The sequence below is a fragment of the Eretmochelys imbricata genome, chromosome 8 (assembly GCF_965152235.1).
Source record: "Eretmochelys imbricata isolate rEreImb1 chromosome 8, rEreImb1.hap1, whole genome shotgun sequence".
Lineage (NCBI taxonomy): Eukaryota > Metazoa > Chordata > Testudines > Cheloniidae > Eretmochelys > Eretmochelys imbricata.
In genome coordinates, this window is record NC_135579.1 from 29,702,765 (window position 1) to 29,725,046 (window position 22,282).

The 22,282-nt window shown below is 41.2% G+C and overlaps 1 protein-coding gene across 1 annotated transcript in view; it reads right to left on the reverse strand.

The window, feature by feature from the left end:
* SLIT3 (slit guidance ligand 3) overlaps window positions 1-22,282 on the reverse strand; it is a 796,928-nt gene that overhangs the window by 161,110 nt on the left and 613,536 nt on the right. Inside the window, exons 16-18 of the mRNA XM_077823869.1 lie at window positions 21,742-21,816; window positions 10,494-10,637; window positions 7,339-7,482 (exon numbers count right to left, since the gene is read on the reverse strand). Of these exons, the coding sequence (XP_077679995.1) occupies window positions 7,339-7,482; window positions 10,494-10,637; window positions 21,742-21,816 (363 nt within the window). The remainder of the gene's footprint in view (window positions 1-7,338; window positions 7,483-10,493; window positions 10,638-21,741; window positions 21,817-22,282) is intronic.

The window sequence follows — 22,282 nt, forward strand, 5'->3', positions numbered from 1 at the left end:
AAGCAGTCCTAATGTTTCCAGTAGAACTACTTGTGTAGTAAGGTTCTGCTAGTATGGGTGTCATGAACTGGGCCCTAAGGGATCATTTAGTCTGCTCATGCATATTGTTGAAATTTAACAGCTGTTTTTTAATTCACATCTAGTTCCGATTCTTAGACCTCCACTATGATCCAACTCAGGGGTTGTTTGTTCTGTATCATGAGAAAAATAGCCATCATTCTTCTGGGTGCTCTTTAAAGAAATGAAGACGAATAAAGCTAAATCAAACAAAAAATGAGGCACACGGCTTCGGAGTAACTGTTTAAGAATCAAAGTTGGATTAACAGTAAAACAAAGAGCGCTTACCAGAAGGGGTAATGCCCCTAGTGTGGACTGTTCTGACATAGTACTATTTACCCTTCAGTATCTTATACACATTTGTCAACATAAACTCCTCTCTTGGTGGTTTTCCGCAGTAGGATTTTCCTGTTTTTTGGGGACACTGTCTTTCAGCCAACCAGATTTTACAAAGCATAACTTTAAGGTTAATTCAGTGACAAGGACTCAAAGTGAGTTCTTAACACAATATTTTTCATGTGCTGGTATTGCCAGAACATATTGGGCATGACTAGATGGCACAGCTGGTGCATTGTAAGCACAATGAGAGTATAATTATTATCCTTAATATACAATCCAGTTAATTATGGCAGGAGGGCAGGGATTGCAACAGTTAAGATTGCATAATAGTATCTGTGCTAGCTCACAAAAGCTCATGATCAAATAAATTGGTTAGTCTCTAAGGTGCCACAAGTACTCCTTTTCTGTTTTCAGCTCAATATTGCCCTTTGGGGATGAAATTTTTCACACTTGGTCTCCACCAAAAGGACAGGTTTTTATTAATTATATTATATTATATTATTTAAAAGATAGAAGCTGGAGCAAAAATGGGTTAGCCAATTTTATCCACATGGAGAATAAATGCCCACTCCTATCATAGAAAGATTCCTTTTTTAAACCTGGAATGGCTGTGGTAGATAGCTGGAAAATGGCATGACAATAAGCCCTTCAGGAGGAGAAGTGCCTTTAAAAAAAAATCAGATGTTGTGTGTTCAAAGTACATTTTGCAGGGGTGGGGGGGAAGGTCCTACATTTTATGTTTTCTCTATTTTGACCTTTTATTTATGAATTAGGAGGCCCCTAGAGCTGAAGATCAGCACATCTGCATGATACTCTCATAAGTAAACTGTGGAAATGTGGCTGAGATAAAACTACTACAAGGTGCATGTACAAATGGTTGAAAGACCATTCTCAAAAAGAGTGGTTATCTCGAGTTGCTGTCAAATTGTGAGGGTATATCTAGTGGGGTTCTTCAGGGGTCAGTCCTGGGTTTGGTACTATTCGATATTTTCATTAATGACTTGGATAATGGAATAAAGAGTATGCTTTTAAAATCTGCAGATGGCACCAAGCTGGGAGGGGTTGCAAGCTCCTTGGAGGACAGGTTTAAAATTCAAAATGACCTTGACAAACTGGAGAATTGGTCTGAATTCAACAAGATAAAATCCATTAAAGACAAGTGCAAAGTACTTCACCTAGGAAGGGAAAATCAAATGCACAGCTACAAAATAGGGAATAACTGGCTAGGTGGTAGTACTGCTGAAAAGGATCTGGGGTTACAGAAGAACACAAACTGAATATGAGTCATCAATGGGACCTAGCTGCAAAGAAAGTGAATACGATTCTGGGGTACATTAACAGAAGTGTTGTATGTAAGACACGGGAGGTAACTGTCCCGCTTTACTCAGCACTGGTGTGGCCCCAGCTGGAGACATGTATCCAGTTCTGGGCACCACAATTTAAGAAGGATGTGGACACAATGGAAAGAATCCAGAGGAGAGGGGAAAAAATGATAAAAGGTTTAGAAAACCTGACCTATCAGGAAAGGTTGAAAATACTGGGCAAGTTTAGTCTTGAGAAAAAAAAACTGAGGGGCAACCTGATAACAGTCTTCCAATATGTTAAGGGCTGTTATAAAAGGACAGTGATGAATTGTTCTCCTTTTCCACTGAAGGTAGGACAAGAAGTAATGGGCTTAATCTGCAACAAGGGAGATGTAGGTTAGATATTAGGAAAAACTTTCTCACTATAAGGGTGTTTAAGTTCTGGAACAGGCTTCCAAGGGAGGTTGTGGAGTCCCCATCATTGGATACATTTAAAAAACAAGTTGGACAAACCCCTGTCAGGAATGGTCTAGGTTTACTTGGTCCTGCCACAGAGCAGGGGGCCGCACTTCATGACTTCAAGGTTCCTTCCATCCCTACATTTCTATCATTCTATGATTTGTCAGCTTCCGTGGGTACATTAGTGTCTAGAGAAAAATAATGGGTTGAGGAAGGGCTTTAAGTTTTCCCTACACATTTGGCAGGATATGGTGGGACTGAGCAAAGTGTGCTGAAAGGGAGCTGGGGCTGAGGACATTCTTCAATTTCTGCAAGGTGATCCAAGCTCAGGGACCCCTTTGATCCCCTCTGGAGCTCACTGAAGTTAAAGATGCTCCACATGAGTGTGGAGGTCCAACCATGCAGATCAGCTTGCGGGATCAAGGATAAGGTGTACAGGAGGAAGTTCCCCTCTTGGGCGTTTTAGGAATTACATAGCAGGGGAAAGCAAAAGGCAGCCCAACTCCGGCATTGCCTGACCCAGCATTGCACAGTTAAGTTTTCTCAGCATGAAATTTACCTGTATTTATAGACAGTACGTGGCCTCTTGGCACTTCACTACCACATACAGGGCTTAAGTGACGCAACAGCCTTGAGCAGTCTCTCTGCTCAGGGGTGAATTTCACCCTTCATATAGTTTCTGGTATGGAGAACATACATTCACACGTCACAGTAATCTAAGCACCTCTTGATGATTTCATTTAATTAATTTTATTTGTAAAAATAAACACTGTTATAAACTATCTTGGCACCATATTCAAAGGGCTGGAAACTGAATAACAAGGCGGCGTCTCTTTTATGTGATTGCATGATTGCATTGTAACCCCCGGCTTCAGATTTTCCCATTTATTGTAAATCTGAGATGGATCTGTTCCAAAACCCTGGATCCAAACACCCAAGAAAACTGGCAAAATCCAATAATCTGGTTCCAGTCCAAATTTTGTAGCTGTAATTAAAATATTCAAGTGCAACTTTTATTTATGGAGGAAAATTGATAATGCATGTTATTGCATAGTCAATCGTGGGAACAATGATCAAATCTTTTCTGAATGTTACTATCTGAGGAAGCATGGTTTATTCATATGGAATGGTACAATAAATATCAATCAATCAATTAAACTTAATATTTTTTCAAATATACTGATACTTGCACTAATTACTTTTGAGATACATTATATAATTATATTAGAAAACTAGATACAGATATATTTTGGTACCAAAACAGCTCAAGATGTTTCCATGGAAACATGATGATGCCACTTGGCAGGACCATTAGGTCAATGATATCTAAGTATCACATGGAACAAAACCTTCACTATGCAAAATTATTTTTGATGATAAGCAATTTGAAAGCCTGGAAGGGACAATAAATTGCAACAGTGTTAGGATGGAGTTTGACTGAGGCTATTAAAGTGGGCATTTTCAGATCACAAACAGTAATGTTTGACAGTTGAAATCCTATAAAATTAAATAATCAGATTTTCTATACCTAATGATAGTAATATACCCACTCACATTGAAATAGGGCAATCAGACTTTTAGCAAAGGTGGCTTATTAAAAGGTTTCAGTCAAAGATACAAGAATATTTTTTATAGCAGGTGTGGACAGAGCCCTTGAAATAAAGAATCAGCCAGTCAAATCAAGCAAATCAAGCAAAAATGTCTTTATTAACATTTGCAAAGAGCTATGGAAGCTGAAATATTTAAAAGGAAAAGTTCTAAATTGCAGCCTGTCTTGATACTGTTATAATCAGCTTGGAAACACACTCTAAAATCTAGGCTGATATTTTAATATTGTGTAAGTGTGCCCTCTTAGCAAGTTTAGTTCATGCAAAACCCACTGTGGATAAACCTGCTTGCCTAGGTATTAGAATACATGCATTAGGACTGGGCCTGCAAAACAGCATGCACACCTAAAAAGTGGGAACTTAAATATCTATTTAATTTATCCCACTGGTTGTAAGAAATCATAAAAACAGCTATGTTTTTGCAATGACACAAAAAATAAATGTATGCGCTCCCTCTGCTGGAAACCATTCCTTTGAGTGCTATTTTCAGAACTGTATACTTTCTGATAATGTTAAGGATAATGGCTGTAAGCAAAAAGTAAACAAAGCTGTTTTTAATCTGGTGAATGAGGTGAAATATAATTTCCCAAATAAAAAAATGGAAAGAAATGTTAGTTTGAAAGTGGTTATTATAAAAATGAATATAAAATGGAGCGGTTCATAGTTTTGTATTAATAAATGGCAAAAAAGTGAAACCTAAACACTGATTAATCCTCACAATTTGGGGTGAATAGGACAGTCAATGACCTGAACTCTCTAAGTCATGAAAGTAATATTTAATCTAGTAGCATCAGGATGCAAGCACAGCCACCCATAATGGAATGCTGTTATGAAACACAGGTTGGGAAAACAACAGTTCCTCATTTTCCACGTAAGGCGCGACTATACTTGTAGTGCTTTGTAAAGTACAGACACTGTGCACTCTGCTGACATAGGGATAAATAGCAGTGTAGACGGTGAGGTACAATTTAGATGAGGAGAGCAGAGTGCCCTGCACCCCTGAACCCTAGGGTAAATACCCTAGATCAATGGCCAAGCAGTGCCTATCATGTCTACATCGTTATTTTTAGCGAGTGCAGCACACTGCAGCCTCCCCGCAGCCAGAGCCTTTCCCTGCTGCGCCCAGTAGCTCCCAGCTGCGTTCCCCGACCAGAGCCTTTTAGTGCTGCGGGTAGCTACACAACACAGCGACAAGAGTGGATGCAGCCTGCCTTCACTGCAGCATGTAGCTATATATGAAGTGCCTGTAATCTACGCACTGCCGTACGTGTAGACACGGCATGTATCTGGACGATATGATCCCAAATCCAAAGTCCAGTGAGGTCAATGGGAGTCCTGCCATTGACTCGAATGGGCATTGGATCAAGCCCTATGTGAAAATCTGTCTGAGTGAACTTCCTAATTCAGACATGGATAGGAACACAGTGTCCATCTTCCACGGTCAAAGTGACTATTAAAAGGCATTTTTGTGCCAAAGCAGCTCTGTCAATTGTTATCACCTTTAACACACTGCCAGAGGCTGTGAAAATCATTATGTGCAGCTGAAAAATACCCACAAAAGTGAAAAATTCGTTCCAGCCATTAAAACATGACACAATCACAAATTACTCCCAGCCTTGTTTGTGCAACCAATAACCCAGTGAACTGTGTAAACAAAGGGAAACTTCAGCATTATTTGTTTACGTCTACACAGCACTTGAAATTGTGCTTGACCTAGGCTGTTAAAAATAGGAGCGTGGCCACCGTGGCAAGGTGGCAGCTGGGCTAGCCACCTGAGTATATAGCCAGCGGGTTGCGAAGGATTGCATTTGGGCGGCTAGCCTGAGACGCCACTATGGCTATCCTGCTATTTTTAGCACATTAGCTCTGCTCTAGACAGCATGTCTGTCTACCAGTGTTGGGAAACACTCTTCCAGCTGCTGTGTTGACATACCTTCTATTTTAGAGCATATGATGAGCTAGCTCCTTTCCTGACATTCATCAGTAAGTAAATGAGAGACGGTTTCCTGCTCTGAGGTAACATGTAATAGCAGACAAGCACACAGAGATTAGGAAAAGGGAAACAGAGGGAACTGTTAAAAATTGAATAGATTCACTGTAGACAGCATAGCAGAGGTGAGTTTTTGAGAGAGACTTAAAAGCAGACAGGACATGATTCTTGGGGACTAGTTCAAGATCATCACTCCATGCATAGGGGATGCATTGAAGGAGGCATGGAGGCAACTGCAAAAAGCAGGGAAAAAGGCAGAGAAAGCTGGGAATGCTGGCAGCACAGGAAAGCACACGTGGAGTACTAAATATTGGAATGTATGGTTTGACCAATATAGAAGAATGAGCAATGAAGATGGTGACCAGTGAAAATCAATTCCAGTACAGTTAGTGCCCTTGTCCTTCAATCTGCAGGGTGACTTTTAAGAGAGTTGTTTACCTCTCTCTCTCTCTCTCCTACCAAAGGGTGAGATGCCACAGCATGAACTGGCTGGTTGGGGAAAAGCTATTGACAAAATCAGGAGGTGATAAAAATGAAGGAAGGAGCAACAAAACATTGCAAGACCTTGGCTCTGCTACACCCCTTCCCCAACAAACAAACATATACTCCTTATTTAAAACAAGTAAACACCACAGAGGTTACTTTCCAGACCAAAATAAATAAATAAATAAATGCAATAGCAACAAAGAGTTTGTTTTGTTTGGATAGTTGGGTGCATTTTCAGTGCAGAGTGGATGGGATTAAGTAGACAACTTCCATTAACAGTTGCGCCAGTTTCCCATTCACAGCTGGAAGCACAGACCAGACTCTATCTCTCTATTTAACAATGTGTACTTGTATGAAAATAGATACACTAAGAAAGGGAATCCAGAAAATATATAAGAAGAAAAGTCAGAAATATTATAGAAAAACCTTGGGAACTTTTTGCAAATGTTTAGGCTGGGATTTGCAAATTCCAATGGGAACTGAGCTCCCTTTCCTTTTAGGTTTAGATATTCATTTTATAGAACAACTTTTTGACATTTAGGTTTTTTGATTAAATTGAAAAAAAACCAAGCCCTTTCTCTGCCCTCTGTCTGTTCAAACTGAAACTGAGCATGGAAATTCTAATGCAGTCGAAGAGGTTCTAAATTCTCCAAAACTTCAACTTCAGTGAATTAAAAAAAAATGAAGATGGTTTTGGGTTCTCCACATCTGAACACTCAAACACTTCGATTTCACAACTAACAAATTCCCTTAAAGTATGGGACAATAGCAGGGCCACACAGAGGTGTTTGGGGTCAGGGCCAAAATCTGAAACTGAAGCCCCCCCACCCTGTACCTAAAGCCCCAACGGTGGGGTGGAGGGAAGAGTGAGCCCACTCCACACTCATCCCATATTGGTGGCCCCTGTCCCATGGAGCTGGGCTCAGCTCCCAGCTCCTGGTGTTGCGACCTGGCGCCTGGAGTCCTAGTGCTGATTTGAGTTCACAGTGGCCGGGCCAAACCTGAGTACCAGGCTGCAATGGACCCCTCCCTCCCGCCCTGGCCCAGGCAGTCCTGGATAATGGCACCATCAAAAAAACCTAAAAGGAATACTCACATCGTGGACAAAGAGACAAGTGTATTGAAAGCTCCAGGAGTGATGGTGGTGATGCGATTGTCATACAGCGAAAGCAACCTTACTGAGCTTAGTCCTGTGAAGGTGTCATTGTTCACACAGCTGATCAAGTTGCTCCTCAGCATCCTGCAAAGATATAGAAATGGAATTAGAATACTTTTTCAGACTGTAGTGACAGTGGTGGTGGTGGTGGCAGCCTAATCTAAGGGCAGGGGTCCATGAATACCATTTCTAACATCCATCTGTTGTCAGACAGGACAGTGACTGACGCTAAACGAGCATCAGACCCCATTCTGTTTTGACTATCAAGAGTACAAATAGCTAACAAAGGGTCCTTCTCACCTCAAACGTGTATCATTATGAATCTCAAACTCCATTATTATATTTGCTCACACATGGCATTAAAGAGTGGTGGGCACTCTCCTGCTGAAATTACAGTGGGACCAAAAACCTTTGCTAGCATCAGACATGCAGTCATCTTTAAAAGTCTAATCATTTACTGAGTATGGGAGTAATCTAAAATGGATTTCTGAGGCCACCTGATAAGGGCTCTGGCTACCCTCTGAACATAACAATACTTACATTGCATTAACAAAATGACAATCCTAAATCGTTTTTTAAAAATTGTATTTAAGCAGTATGAAGGGAGACAGCAACAGTGGAAGCTTACGTATGGTATAGGAAAGGGTTTCCAAACCAAAACCAGCTCTGAAATCTTATTGTCATCATTAACTTTCCTATTGCCGCCAGAGGAAAAAAAAGGTAATGACCCCATAAAATGCCTCTTTGCTCAGCGCTTGTACCAGATGAACATACATTGCTGTGAGTTGTTATGGTAACAATGAATTTGATGGTAAAGCCTAATTGAATTGAAATACTATAATATCTAATTTTGCTTCATAGCCACAAAGACTTTAGAGCTATTCATGAAGCATGTGTCACATTTCATATAAAAGAATGTCGTGGTACATAAATGCCACTATTCATCTTCAGATTAAACATTATTCAGTATCTAAAGCATACCGCCAGAAAGTCCCAAAATACATGCGAACATGTGCTCCCACTCCATAATCTAAGCATGTAAACTAAAGGGGATATAATTCTCTGCTCTGAAATCCAGGAAGTCTGCACTGAGTTCAGTATACCCTGTGTTCACATCCCCCACTGATACCAGCCAGCTAGGCAGTTGGATAGTACATTGATAGGAGGTACTTTCCCATTGCCTGAGAGAGATTAGATTTAGCAAAACAGGTATAGATATTCCCATTCTAATCAGACAGTTGGTGTGAAAGGCCATGACTTGACACTAGGTTTTAAGTGGATATACTTCCAAATCCAGTTATCACCTCAGTCACCTATAATATAAATAGATGGGTCCTAGTGCCATAAACAGTGGTTAAATAGAGCATGTTAAAAATGGGGAGACCAAAAAGCACATGACAAGAGATATTAACAGGACACCAAAAAGTTGGGAGGAACTTGTCCCTTCATGCAACGGTTCCATCTATGGCACAAACTCTAGAAGGAACATGCTATTATAAGAGAAGGGGGTGTCTAAGACCTGGTTGGATTAGGTCAGTTCTGGAAATATATTATATTGAAGTCATATGTCAGAATGACGTGTTTTTTGGATTCTATAAGTTTTAGAGGGTAACTTCATATAGCTAGGAAGGTTTTTAAATGTCTGTTCATCTCTATAACTATTTAATACATTTATAGAAGCACACAGGATTTTCAAAATCAATGCACGCCTCTGTCCAACATGGCCTCTTGGTTTAAGGCTACAATTTTTATGCTCAAAGAATGCAGGTTTATAGATCCAAATATATGTCTCTGAAGCCAACTCTGGATTCTATACCACACACTGGGTGCCCTTTCTGAAGGAAAACTTATACTTACAGATTTTCATTTCATGCTGTGTATATTTAGACTGCTTTAGCAGCTTGGGGGAAATGCAGGTCAGGTCAGCACCATAGCTCAAATGCTAAATATCTTTCTATGAAAAAATACTTATTTTGTTTGGGAGCCCTGCCATGGGCTGCTTTCATAGCATAAAAAGTGAATTTAGTATCCACAAACTGTATTTAAAAGTTTCTCCGTAAAACACACACAGCAGATGGACTAAGCCAAAGAAAAGCAAAAGTTGAAGGAACAGTGAAGGAAAAGTTCTCCAGTTTTTGTCTCTACGGGCCAAGTTGTGAGGTCCTCACCCAGGCAAACCTCCAAGTCACGTCAGGGTTGTTTTGCTTGCGTAAGGAGTGAAGGGTTTGGAACTATAATACTTTGCAAAGTAAGAAACACTTGTTGCTGTGTCTAAACTGAGCTTTTTTAAAATTGCACTTGACATTTTGGAGCCAATCGCAGGGGAAGTCACATTGCTCAGATGTTATGTCCTCCTAGAACAGAGAGATTGTGCAAACAGGATATTTGTTAAGTTGTCAATTACATGCCATCATTCTTTCTGATTTTACTGGAACTTTTATCTCCGGTGTATGGAGCAGAAGCAAACTGTGATCCATTTTCCAGTGTCTGCTGTTTGTCTATAGGTCTAGGCACTTATGTGGCCCCATCACTGTAGGAACCTCACATGCATTAAAGAATTTATCCTTAACACTTATGAGAGATTGGAAACTTAAAAAACAGAGATATTAAGTGGCTTGCACAAGGCCACATGGGAAGTCTGTGGCGGAGCTGGGAATTTAACCCTTAATATACTGGACTCTAGAACAGTGTCTTCACCATGAGACCATATTGCATTTTATGATCACCATATGTCTCTGACATAATCACAGATAATGTCACAGTGAATTATACCAAAGTGAATTTTAAAAAGTAGAATTTTAGAAAGGATCTTAATTAATTTTAACTAACTAACTAACTAAAACAGCTAAATGATTAAATTCACTGAGCTTTGGCTCAACAGTTTCACTGTCAATTTACTAATCCTTGAAAATCAGTTTATAAAGAAACAGAGTACCATAAAAATACACAGTGCTTTGTGAACACAGTAAGATACATTCCCTCCCCCAAAGAATTTACTGTCTAATAACTGTGGTGTAATTAGGTATGGCTGTAACCAAGCTCTTCCAAACAAGCAGCCATACTTTTCAGCAGTCGGACATAGATTTCACACTTACATTGTCTTGAGTCCTGTGAGGCCTCTAAACATTCGCCCTTGCACAGATTCCAGCTGATTCCCCGTCAGCATCAGTTCCTGCACTCCTGTTGCCCCATCAAAGGCACCTTCTCGGATCTCCTTGATCTTATTGTTATTCAGGTTTCTGGTGGGGGAAAGCAAAGGTAATAGGAAAAAGATTACTGTCTTGTTCCAAACATTTGTCAGCACAAGAGAAAGAGAGGCTTAATGAAGACTATGTGCTTTGCAGAAATTATCCAGCAAGGTTTTCAGTCTGTAACAGAGGGCAAACAGCAGTTTGAAATCATAACGTACAAACAGCTCCCCTTTCACACCATTTATCACAAACACAATCATACCAAGATAGGAGACAGAACTGAGGTAAGCACGTGAGACCAAAGTCAAAGGAACTGCACCGTTACACCTGGTCTGAATCAGGCTCTTAATGGGCTTGATCCTGCAAGGTGCAGAGCATTCTGGCACACTACTTGTGCATACAGTTAAACACCTTCTTAAGTGGTTTTGTTGGACTGGGACCAGAGTGCTCAGCTCCTGCAAGCCTTATGTAATCACAGGGAGCAGCACACATAACCCTGAGATATGGACCGTCTTTACTTGGGTCTATTGTACAGCATCAAACACCAAGCTGGCTTTAAATGTGTAAGCAATAATGAAGTAGAGAAACAAAATCAGATGTGAAGGGAACGATGAATGTAAATTTACAACGTAATTAAACTACAAAATGGTTTAAACCTGAAATGAAACCTGGGCTGAATGTGCTATATTTGTAAAGAAGCCAAATGGATTGAAAACTTCCATTTGATAAAATGCTGTTAGAGATTTATTAAAATAGGCTACTCTTATTTATGAAAATCATGTCTTAAGTTCTTCAGAACCTTAGGGCTCAACCCTGCAAACATTTACTATGAGGCTCAGTGCATGCTACTCTGAATAATCCTCTTGACTTCAGAGTTATTGCTCATAATAGTAAGCACTATTCTTTGTAATAAGGCTCTGAAGTATAGGGCCATGCATAAAACACATTTCTGTTCTCCAAAAAGCATACTGTCTAAAGGCCAGACTCTGACACCAGTACTCATATTGAGAAGCACCTTATTGCAGAAATGGTCCCATTGCTATTCAACACAAGTAAGGGATTCCGAATCTGTGCCTAAATGAGGGAAAACAAGCAAACAAGAAGGCATTGGACTTGTGCCTGGACCATGCTTTTCTGAAGAATGGACAGTTTGATTAGGATAAAAGTTAATGGAACACATGGCAGCAGTACAATTCTGGCCTTAGATGCAAACAAACACTGTGGGGCTTGCTCTTTGCAGAACTTGTCCCTGAATGAAAGGAACTTTGTAGACTGGAGATGGGTTTCATGTGGTAAACTGTGGTAAGCTGGTTTATGTCTCCTGAACAACTGTCAGATACTGGGCCATATAGCATGTGACCCATCACCTCTTGTGCGTTCTGTAGTCAGCAAGGAGGAGAAAGAATGCCAACTATAAGATGGAAAAAAATCACGAAAATATATATACTTTTTTTTTTGGGAGGGGGGGTGTGTGGATTTCCAAAAGTTTCTTGTGCTTTGTACTTTCATCCATGCTGTGAAGACAAGAGTTTATGTTCAGTGTCAAAGCCAGCCTAGTATGGATATTATGACATATGAATTTAATTTGGGGCTGAACTGTTGTCTGATGAAAGATAACTCAGTATCTCTTTTGTGTCTGTTTTGAATCCCTACATTATGTTACTTCTCCTGTTGCTCCCAGTGACTCCCTTTCCCTGGTGGTGACTATGGAGTGATGCATATTTGCTGTTTTGTTCTCTGACTGGTAATTCATACAACACCTTTGACCTGTAGTTCACCACTTATAATCCAATCCGCACTTGTAGTGATTAGGTTTCATTACTATCTGAAGGCTGTTTGGTCAACCATGTAAAAGAATGTTTGTAATCCACTTCCTGGAGGACATATACCCATGTTGCAAAAACCAAACACACTCAGTAGGCTGGCCAGAGACTGGAGAAGGCCTTACCATCTCACCCTACAAATAGGGCACACCAATCAGATCAGAAATAAGGCATATTACTTGACACTGTGTCAAAGCTTGCACCTTTCACTGTCAACACAGTCACTACCGTAGAAATGGAACTTCAACCACCTGGGTTGTTGAACTCTACTCCGTTCACCAGCAGTGCATATGACTAGTTTTTAAGTGTCCAAAAACATGCTAGGTGTTTCACAGAATAGACAAAAATATATCCCCTGCCCTGAAGATCTTAAAATTCAATATTAAATAGTATAAGCTAAGCCAAACAGTAGAGGAGAGGAAAGACCAAGCTTACAACAGTAAATGGAGACTAGACTGTTCTGTAATCCCACTGGGATCATAGTCAAAGTAGACGTCTCACGAAGATCGGTTCCCTTATTTGTCTTCTTGAACCCATTTCCTCCCCATTAGACTATAAAAAAAAGAGATGGGTAACTGACAACAACTGCCCTTTACAAATATCTGCCATTACGTGAAGGTGACCCTGAAGCCTGACTGAAATTTTGAAAGATCTACCAGAATCCTAGACCTTGGAAATAAGGGGCTTTTCACATTCAAGCTGCCTAAAAAGATTCTCCCTGATGGCAAAATGGCGAGAAAAAAAAGCAGCAAAACTTTAACTATTCTCGTCTTATAATTTGGACAAAAAACAGGTTACCATTTTCAGAGGTGACAATGTAAATTCATAGTGAAAATGGTATGTTTCCATCTGGAATAAACATCTGAAAAAACTTTGACTTCACAGCAGACTTCTACTATTTCAAACATTAAAAGCCGTGTCCTTCAGGAACGCTGAGATTCCATCCCAAATCATACTTGAAACAAGTGCTTTGAAATAATATTAGATCAGTCTTGGCAACCTTCCAGCTCTATCCTATTTTCCATCTGTTACTCTGGATTTGTTTTACAGAGGTACATGACTTTTCTTTTAAGTAAATTTGTTGGGGGCAAATAATGCTGGGCTAATCTCTATCTGGTGAGCAGGTCATACTACAAGTGGCAGTAATATAGGTTTCCTCATGCAGCCCTACTGGTGCACTTTGACCCTTCCATACAGCCTCTCCTCCAGGCTCCATGCCCATTGGTCTTTCTGCTGGGACTGCTGGTGGGGCACAGGCAGTTCAGAGACATGAATATCTGTCTTCTAGAGTCAGCCCTCCAATGCCTTGACATAGCCCAATTAATAACTTTTGGTCACTACCAGCTGCAGCTAGATTTGATCCTGTATTACCTAGACATGAGGGGCTCAGGGTCCTATCATCCAAATTCTAAGCCACTCAGAGCAAAGGAAGTTTCAGAGACACCGAGAACATAATTCAGGCTAGTTCAGAGACACAGAAAACCAAAGGGTAGGCTTATCCACCACTAGAGCCGAACAGGAAATAATTTTCTCATCCCACAAATATATTTGAAATTTCAGAAAATCTTCCCTGTTTCACAGTGGGAGGAAACCGGGACCTTCAGAAACTTCACAAAAAATTAGAGCGAGAGAGACACATGGCCATATGAGCCAATAGCCTGGTGGGTTAGTGTACTCATCTGCGATGCGACTGACCCAGTTCAAATCCCAGTTCTTCTTCATTTGTAGCAAAGACTTGGAACCCAGATTTTCTACATCCCAGATGAATGCCTTAGCCACCAGGCTATCCTAGGGCCTTTGTTTCTTGTCGTGACCAGAAATTCCATCCTGGACCTGAGGAAACCTCTCTCAGTGAAAGTTTCATCAAGCCAATCCCTTCTTGCAAAAAGTTTTGATTTGACAAGTCAGCATTTTCTGACTAAAAACCATTTAGCCAAAAAATTCCATACCAGTTCTACTCACCACCTTTGCCATTATATATCCAACCTGGACTTAAAAATCCTTGAGTCCAAACTATCCAGTACCCTTCTTTCTTTTGAAAAAAACAACAAACAAAACAAACAAACAAACTGTGAATTGGATTTAAAAGTCTGAAACCTACTTTCCAGGAGAGAATGTGGCCTTGTGACTAGAACATGAGGTTGCAGGTTAAGAGTTCTGTTTCCAGCTCTGACACTGACAAGTGGCCGACCTCAGAAAAATCACCATCCACTTTCCTGTGCCTATATTGGCTCTCACTTACTTTCCCCACCTCCACTTATAAATATCTGGGACAGCTCTAGAAAGTGTAAGATCCATTCCCCCATGCATCCACTTCAGAATGGGAGTATAATAATTGGGGTCTTTTTCAAACATGCATGCAGCACAACTTTATTAGATAGACCCTGTACTGGCTTTGTTGTATCCATGATGAGCTATCATGTAAATTTGTACTGAGAGACTTCTTAAAAATTGGACACATTTGATTCCCAAATCCAGGGGTCAATGAATCCTTTGGGCTCATTTAAATACATGGCTTACTGACAGAACAGACAAAGGCTCCAAAGTGAAAACTGCCCGCATGTGCCATCTCTAGAGGAGAAAGCGGCTGCCATTGCTTCTCCATACAAATAGGTTAGGCTACCACACAGAACTATGGGAGTTCAAATGGGCATAAATACGCAAAGATTGTGAGGTGCTCAGATACTGTGGAAATGGGGTGCATAAATGTACCTCCCGTAGCTTGAGAGGGGATTTCCTTTGTTATTGTTAATGGTAAGAGTCACTTTACCATCCAGTATTACAACAAGTGTTTTGTCCAGCACAACCCTGGTGCATAGCGTTACACGTAAGGTTAAAAATGAAGGGAATAGGGAGCGCAGTGGAACCCAGCCCTGAATTAATGAGCGTCCACTGTGTAGCTGCCAGCTTACTCCTGTCTCGCAGTTGCAGGAGTGAGGCATGACTGAGGGCTTCATTACTATAAAGATCAGTTCAGGCCATGACTCCACAGACATGTCCATTCTCTGCGTATACCCTGTCCTTTTTTTTTTTTTTTTTTTAAAGCTTTGTACTTGTGCATATGAGAGAAGGGCTTGATACCACTAATTCCCACTGCTGTGTACCATTGCTGTGTACTAAGCCGAGGGCTCTATATCTCATTTCTGTTCACAGGTGGCCTCCACCAGCACTTGTGCTGGGGTGCAATTGTCAGGCACAATGCACAAAGACAACCAGGATCAATGTTCTGCATCTACAGAGCTCTGGTTAATTTGGCTGTTTTTACGTAGTAGTGATAACCCCTAACATCCTGTTGCTACCATGCAATAAAATCCACCAAAAATGCATGGACAGCTGAAAAGGAAATGGGTCTTGAGGCATGTCTGCAAGCACTAATGTGCACAAGCATGAAACAAAGGGGAACACATACAAAGCCTGGTCATCATTAAAGACTTTGCTCTCTAACTTTGTACCTGCTGGTAAAGTTTAAACCTGCACCCACATTTTGGGAGAGGAAGAAAAAAAGGAGTCTCTTGGAAGACTTGGCCTATATCAAAATGTGTCTCTGAACACACAGAGTGTAGAGCTATTAAGGTATAAAGGTGCCATTTTTAGAGGGCTACTGCTCAGAGTCTTATCTATTTACATTATGACAGGTTTCAGAGTAACAGCCGTGTTAGTCTGTATTTGCAAAAAGAAAAGGAGTACTTGTGGCACCTTAGAGACTAACCAATTTATTTGAGCATAAGCTTTCGTGAGCTACAGCTCACTTCATCGGATGCATACTGTGGAAAGTTTAGAAGATCTTATTATATACACACAAAGCATGAAAAAATACCTCCTCCCACCCCACTCTCCTGTTGGTAACAGCTTATCTAAAGTGATCACTCTCCTTACATATGTGTATGATAATCAAGGTGGGCCATTTCCAGCACAAATCCAGGTTTTCTCACCCCCCCCCCCCACAAACTCACTCTCCTGCTGGTAATAGCTTATCCAAAGTGACCACTCTCCTTACAGTAAGGAGAGTGATCACTTTAGATAAGCTATTACCAGCAGGAGAGTGGGGTGGGAGGAGGTATTTTTTCATGCTTTGTGTGTATATAATAAGATCTTCTAAACTTTCCATAGTATGCATCCGATGAAGTGAGCTGTAGCTCACGAAAGCTTATGCTCAAATAAATTGGTTAGTCTCTAAGGTGCCACAAGTACTCCTTTTCTTTTTGCTATTTACATTAATGGGCAAAGTTTATAATGGTGTTATACCTGTTGGTCATGCAGAGTTAACATAGTTATGGGAAAGGATTCTATTCTGGGTCATACATCAACAGAATTGTTTATCCAGTGCTAATTGCTGGGTTAAATTCTCTTTTAGGTTTTTATCCTGCTAGTCATCACTGTAGTATGTAAGCACTTTCCACATAAAATCTATAACAGCACAGTCCCTAGTGGAATTTATGGAGTCTCTGGAACTTCTCCTGTTTCAGGGTAAAAATACTGCTTGTGTTAGGAGTTAAATTTTTAACTATTTCAATTGCTTTCTCTTGGTTTTAGGTTGATTCTTTCCCCAAGGGTTTTATAATTTTTTTTAAGTTGGTTGGAGAAGAGAGTTTGAGTACAAAAGCACATTAGTCATTCTTATGGAGGAAAGGACTTTTTTAGCATTTTAGGCATACTGAAGACAACTGAGCAATTTTGATTTGGGATCACTGGGCCACAGTGAATACAGAACTCACAAAACTGATGATAGATTGAGTTGTTTTCAGAGTAGAACTGCTCTTTAAGGCTTTAATTACTAGAATAAACACTGCAATGCACTCAGTGACCAGATAGTGCAGATTAAGGAAATAAAGGAAAAACTCAGGTGCACTCAGGCTGCTAGGTTCCAAAACACACTAAAGACATATCTATCTGGTGAACACCAAATAAAGTACATTACAGTAACGCTTGGTAGAGGTAATGAAGACATGGGTTGTCAGTGTTTTGAAGAAAGGATGGCAATTTAGGAACATTTTAAAGGAGAAAAACCACTCTTGGCCATGGGTGACATTTGAGATTCTATGTTCAAAAATGACCGCACATTGCAGACCCTATTGGCACACTTGGAACAAGGGAAGCCACCGATCAAGTGATACTATAGACATTTCCCCTTACCCACAAGCACTTATTCCTGAGATTCCAGCTGCTGTTTTGCATCCACTCTGCAGCGTCAGCTAGGAAACCAAGAGAGTTGCTGTGGTGTGAGACAGTATAAAATACAGGTACATCTAGCACTCTGCTAATACTATAGACTGTTCCATCCTATATATGGAATTACATAGTTAATTACTGAAGTTAATCAGGAAAAAAAATGATAGGCACAGAAGTTTTACCCTTTTCAAAATCAGCAAGCTCGTTTTAGTGGTTTAATTTCTAAATAAAAGGCTGCCTAACTTGATATTATGGGCTAGTGACCTTTAGGATTTAATTTCGGACCAAGGATTTAATTTCATTTGCAGCCCTATAACATGTAAAATCAATTTAATCCTAGGCTGTAATTTCATACACTAAAATTCAGCCTAGAAGGAATATTTTCAAATTATTTTAACCACTGGATGTAATTGTATATTATAGGCCAGGCTGTTGCCTATGAACCTTGCCTGACACGTGCCATTATAAGACTCTGTTTTCAGTTGCTGATAACTTTTTCAAACTCTTGCCATTTGGGCAGACATTTTCCATGCTGGGTGTCTGCCTCAGGCTGACCTTCGAAAAACTGAAGTCTCCCCAGGCTTTGAAGCAGGGACTTGAAATTTGACAGGGGGCTGGCCTTTGTGTCAGGGTAGGTCTACACTTACAGCGGTGTGCAGAGTACCAATATTGCATCCTCAGCTATCAGGGGCATAAATAGCAGTGTAGATGGTGAGGTACTGCTTAGGAGAGTAGAGCAGAGTGCCCCACATGCCAGAATCCTCTGGTATATACCGTACATGGCTATCTACCTGCCCTAACAGTGCCACCCACATCTACACTGCTATTTTTAGCAGTGTAGTGTCTCGCTGCTTCCCCATTGCTGGACACTGGCCCCGCTGTAGCGAAAGATTCAGGCAGCAGGAAAAGGCTCTGGCCGGATCTTTTCCTGCCCCCTCATCCCTGCCAGAGTCTTTCATACCGCATTTAGCTACACACCACTGTGAGTATAGTCGTAGCTTGCCTTTCACTGCGGCGTGTAGCTACACGTACCCTACACGCTGAACCACATGTAGACAAGTTCACAGAGACGTGCTTTATGCCATTCCTGTGAAAATCTCCCCAAATTTGGCCAAGTTATAAGCCTATGAAAAACTGCAGGTTGCACATGCTGCCTGGAGTCTTGAGATTTTAGCAGTTAAAGTCCCCCAAAATTCTGCCCATAATGGGCATGCTCTAGCCCAAGGCTGAGCAGGACTTGCCCTGCAATTGCAGCTCTGGTCAGCTGTGAGCTACACCGGAGAAGGGTCTGGGGGCAGGCACCTGGCCTGTGAGCAGGGAGACTCTCTCTCTCTCTCCTGTGCTTTCAGTGCCTCCTCTGCTTGGCCTTGGCAGTGTGGAGAAGGAATCTGCATGATTTGAATGCAGATGGGAAGACACCCAGACCTCTCGGGCGTAACCTTAGGGTGGCGGGGGTTGACTGTCCTTCAGACTGTAAAATGGGGATAAAAGTAACCCTTTCCCCTGCACCATCTAGGGGTGCTGTGAAAGTAAATTCATTGTGAAGCACTCAGATACTACAGCGATGAGTGCCATAGAAAAGCCCATGACACACGTAACACCTGTCATGTGGTGCTGACAAATGAATGTGGTAAAGACCCTCTCAAAGATGTCCCTAAAATGGTAGCGAAATCAGTCTGCATTCCACACCCACACTGAAAAAATGGGGGCTTGATCCAATTTTCTTGCCCTTTTATATAAAAAGTGGCAGCAGTAGGTGGCTGGAAGACTTAACCAACATCTTTTCCATCATGTTCCCTGCCACACACAATAAGCAGCTGTGTTAGAATCAGAATCATCTGCAACGCCATCCACCAGTGTCTCCCTGGCACAGACACTGCTAAGTAAACCCCTTGTACAACTCACTGAAGCAGCCTATCACTTAGTAAAAGGGCATTTGGTAAAGGGCACTGTAGTGACCCTGAGTGGCCTCCCTCCCCACGGGAGAGCAAGGGACCATTACACTCCTCCTGGAGGACAGAGCCTAGATTGCCCCACCCCACCTCGCCAGAAGTACAGGACATAGCCAGAAGTATAAAAGGCAGGCCCTGCAGCACAGCTGAGGGAGAACCTGCGGAGGAGAAGGACACTTCGCCTGTTCCCAGCCCTGAGACTGTTTTGTTGCTGGCCGCCTGAGCCTCCTCAAACCCAGGCCCCAGCTCAGTTATAGACTCCGTTTAATGGCTGGCAGCTTGAGCCGCCCAAGCCCAGGCTAAAGCCTGATCATGACTGTTGGTCGCCCAGCCCTATTGTGGGCTCTTGACTGTCCTGCGGACTCTGGTCCTGGCCAGACAGAACTGGACTGAGTGGCCTCCCTCCGCCTTGGAGAGCAAGGAACCATTACAGGCACGCAATGGCATACAGGGGAGCTATTTTCCAGGTGGCTCAATTGCTTTATGGATGCTTCTAAAGCCATTTTATGAAAGTGTGTGTCTACAGTGTTTCAAACCATGGAAAGTAGTGGCATAATCAAGTTTGATGCATGCTTTTCAGGAAAACTAGCTTAAACTGTTTTAAAGAAGTCAATGTTTTCCAATACCTTTTTCTAAAATCCCAGCATGCCATGTGGGACAACCCTTTTACTAAAGGGTCTTCAGGTAGGGCAGGAAAAAATGAAGCCCAGCTAACCAGCATGGCTAGAGAATTCTCTGCTTGGAGGCTGCTACTGAACATCTATATGAGGCAATGCTTTATTATGAACTTCAGGGCACAATTACCTCTCCTTGCCAGACCTTTCATTGCCAGAATCCGGACATCTGAACTGCACCTGTAATCTTACATTCTTATCTTCTGCCAAGAATAAAGCACGGAAGATTTATTGCTTCATAGGAAACAAGCTCTTAAAACACATGGCTGTTTCATGCTGCATTTATGAATAGCATTGCTGCCTTGTCAAAATGCCCCAACTCCTTATAGATCTATAGGCACAAGAAGGACAGCTGCTCAGTCTCTTTTAAGTGTCAAATGAAATCAAGGAAATGATTCCCACTACCACATCTCTTATTTCCAACAAGTAAAACATGATCATGTGAGGGATTTTTTTGCAGTTGCATACACTTATTTATTTTGCAGTGCTATTTACTGTATGTAACTACGCACTATGGCCTCTACAGGCAACAAGACTTTCTGAAAAAGTCACCAACATTTACTAAAAAGCAACAACATGCCTTCTTCATGGTATCTTTCATGGTGTTCTAGGCTTACAGATATGACTAACTCCCATGTTCTCTTTCAGCCCTGAGGTGCGGGATCTAAAATAAACAGCATCTGAAACTTTGGCAGCCTTCAAATTGACAAAAATGATCCACGCCAGGCTTGTGTGTCAGATCCTGAGATCTTGCATGACTTGAATCGGCCGGGAGGTTCCAGATGTTCAGTAACATGTGGAAATGTAAAGAATGTGCGTTAGGGAGAGCAAGTGTGGTTGGTTGGTTTCCCCAAACTTGGTTTGACTGACCTATGTAATTTTACTCAGTAGAAACTGTAGATGGGATTTAGGTGAGGGCAAGAGAGTTCAACAATAAGGTCCGATAAGAGCCACTTTCTAGGATAAATTTAAATAGAGCCCATAAAAATCCTTTTATAATAGAGCTCCAATGGGTACATTTGAAGCCATTAATACTTGCAGCAGAATATTTATCAGAAGAGATCTCATATTAGTGAATCTCCCAAAACTATGACTTATTCAAATATGCACACTCCATAGGGACAGAATGATGCATAGGGCTGATAAAGGACTATAGAACCTTTTTTCTACTCTACAGAATATTAGTGAGTACAAGAAGTTAGTCCAATAAAATAAAATATATTTTATATATCACCCACCTTGTCTCCCTCATGGGCCATGAACACAGCTACAGCAACCCTGCAAACATATCTTCGGAAGTAAGGGCTGAAGTACTTGGACAACATGGGAAGTTTGTGGTGTCATTGCTTGTCCCGTACCTGGTCTGTGGCTAAACTGAGGACTAAATTCACTTAAATTTAAATGGAAAAAATACCGGACATTCTACTATTGCCATACGGGACTGTCTAAATGGGACTCCTCCCCTTCCTCACAGTACAAGGTAGCAGGGATTATATTACATACGGATATTAATGAGACAGGAACTTGAACTTACATTTTCCTTAGGCTGGGCAGTTTCTTGAAGACTCCAGTGGCTTCTAGAACTGAGATATCATTGTCATTTAGACGGCTGGTGGGAACAAACAAAAAGGCACTTAATGCTTCATGGATCTCTGTAGCTATGTGTCTGTGGTGTACAAGACTGCCACACAGAAAATTATGGCTTTTGTTAAACAAAAAGAAGCATCCCACCCTAATTTCCTGCCAACTCTCTATCCACCACCTATTTGAGCTCCATACAACAGAAGGCGTTATAGACAAAAAACATATAAACATAACTGTATAGAAAGCTTAGAATTTCCTTAAGAGGCATGAGATTGATTTGGTCAAAAACATTTTGTCATAAAAGGCCCTGATGACCACGAAGGGAACATTATATCCCTTCACTTCAAAGTGCAGGGTGCTGCTTTGGAAAGAAACCTCTACACAGCTTGAGGACCTGCTTACCTGAGGGATCTCTTTCTTCTCACACCATACTGCCACTGAAGAAGTGCTCTACCTGAAGCACAGTTCTGTGCAAATGAGAGGGAATGGCT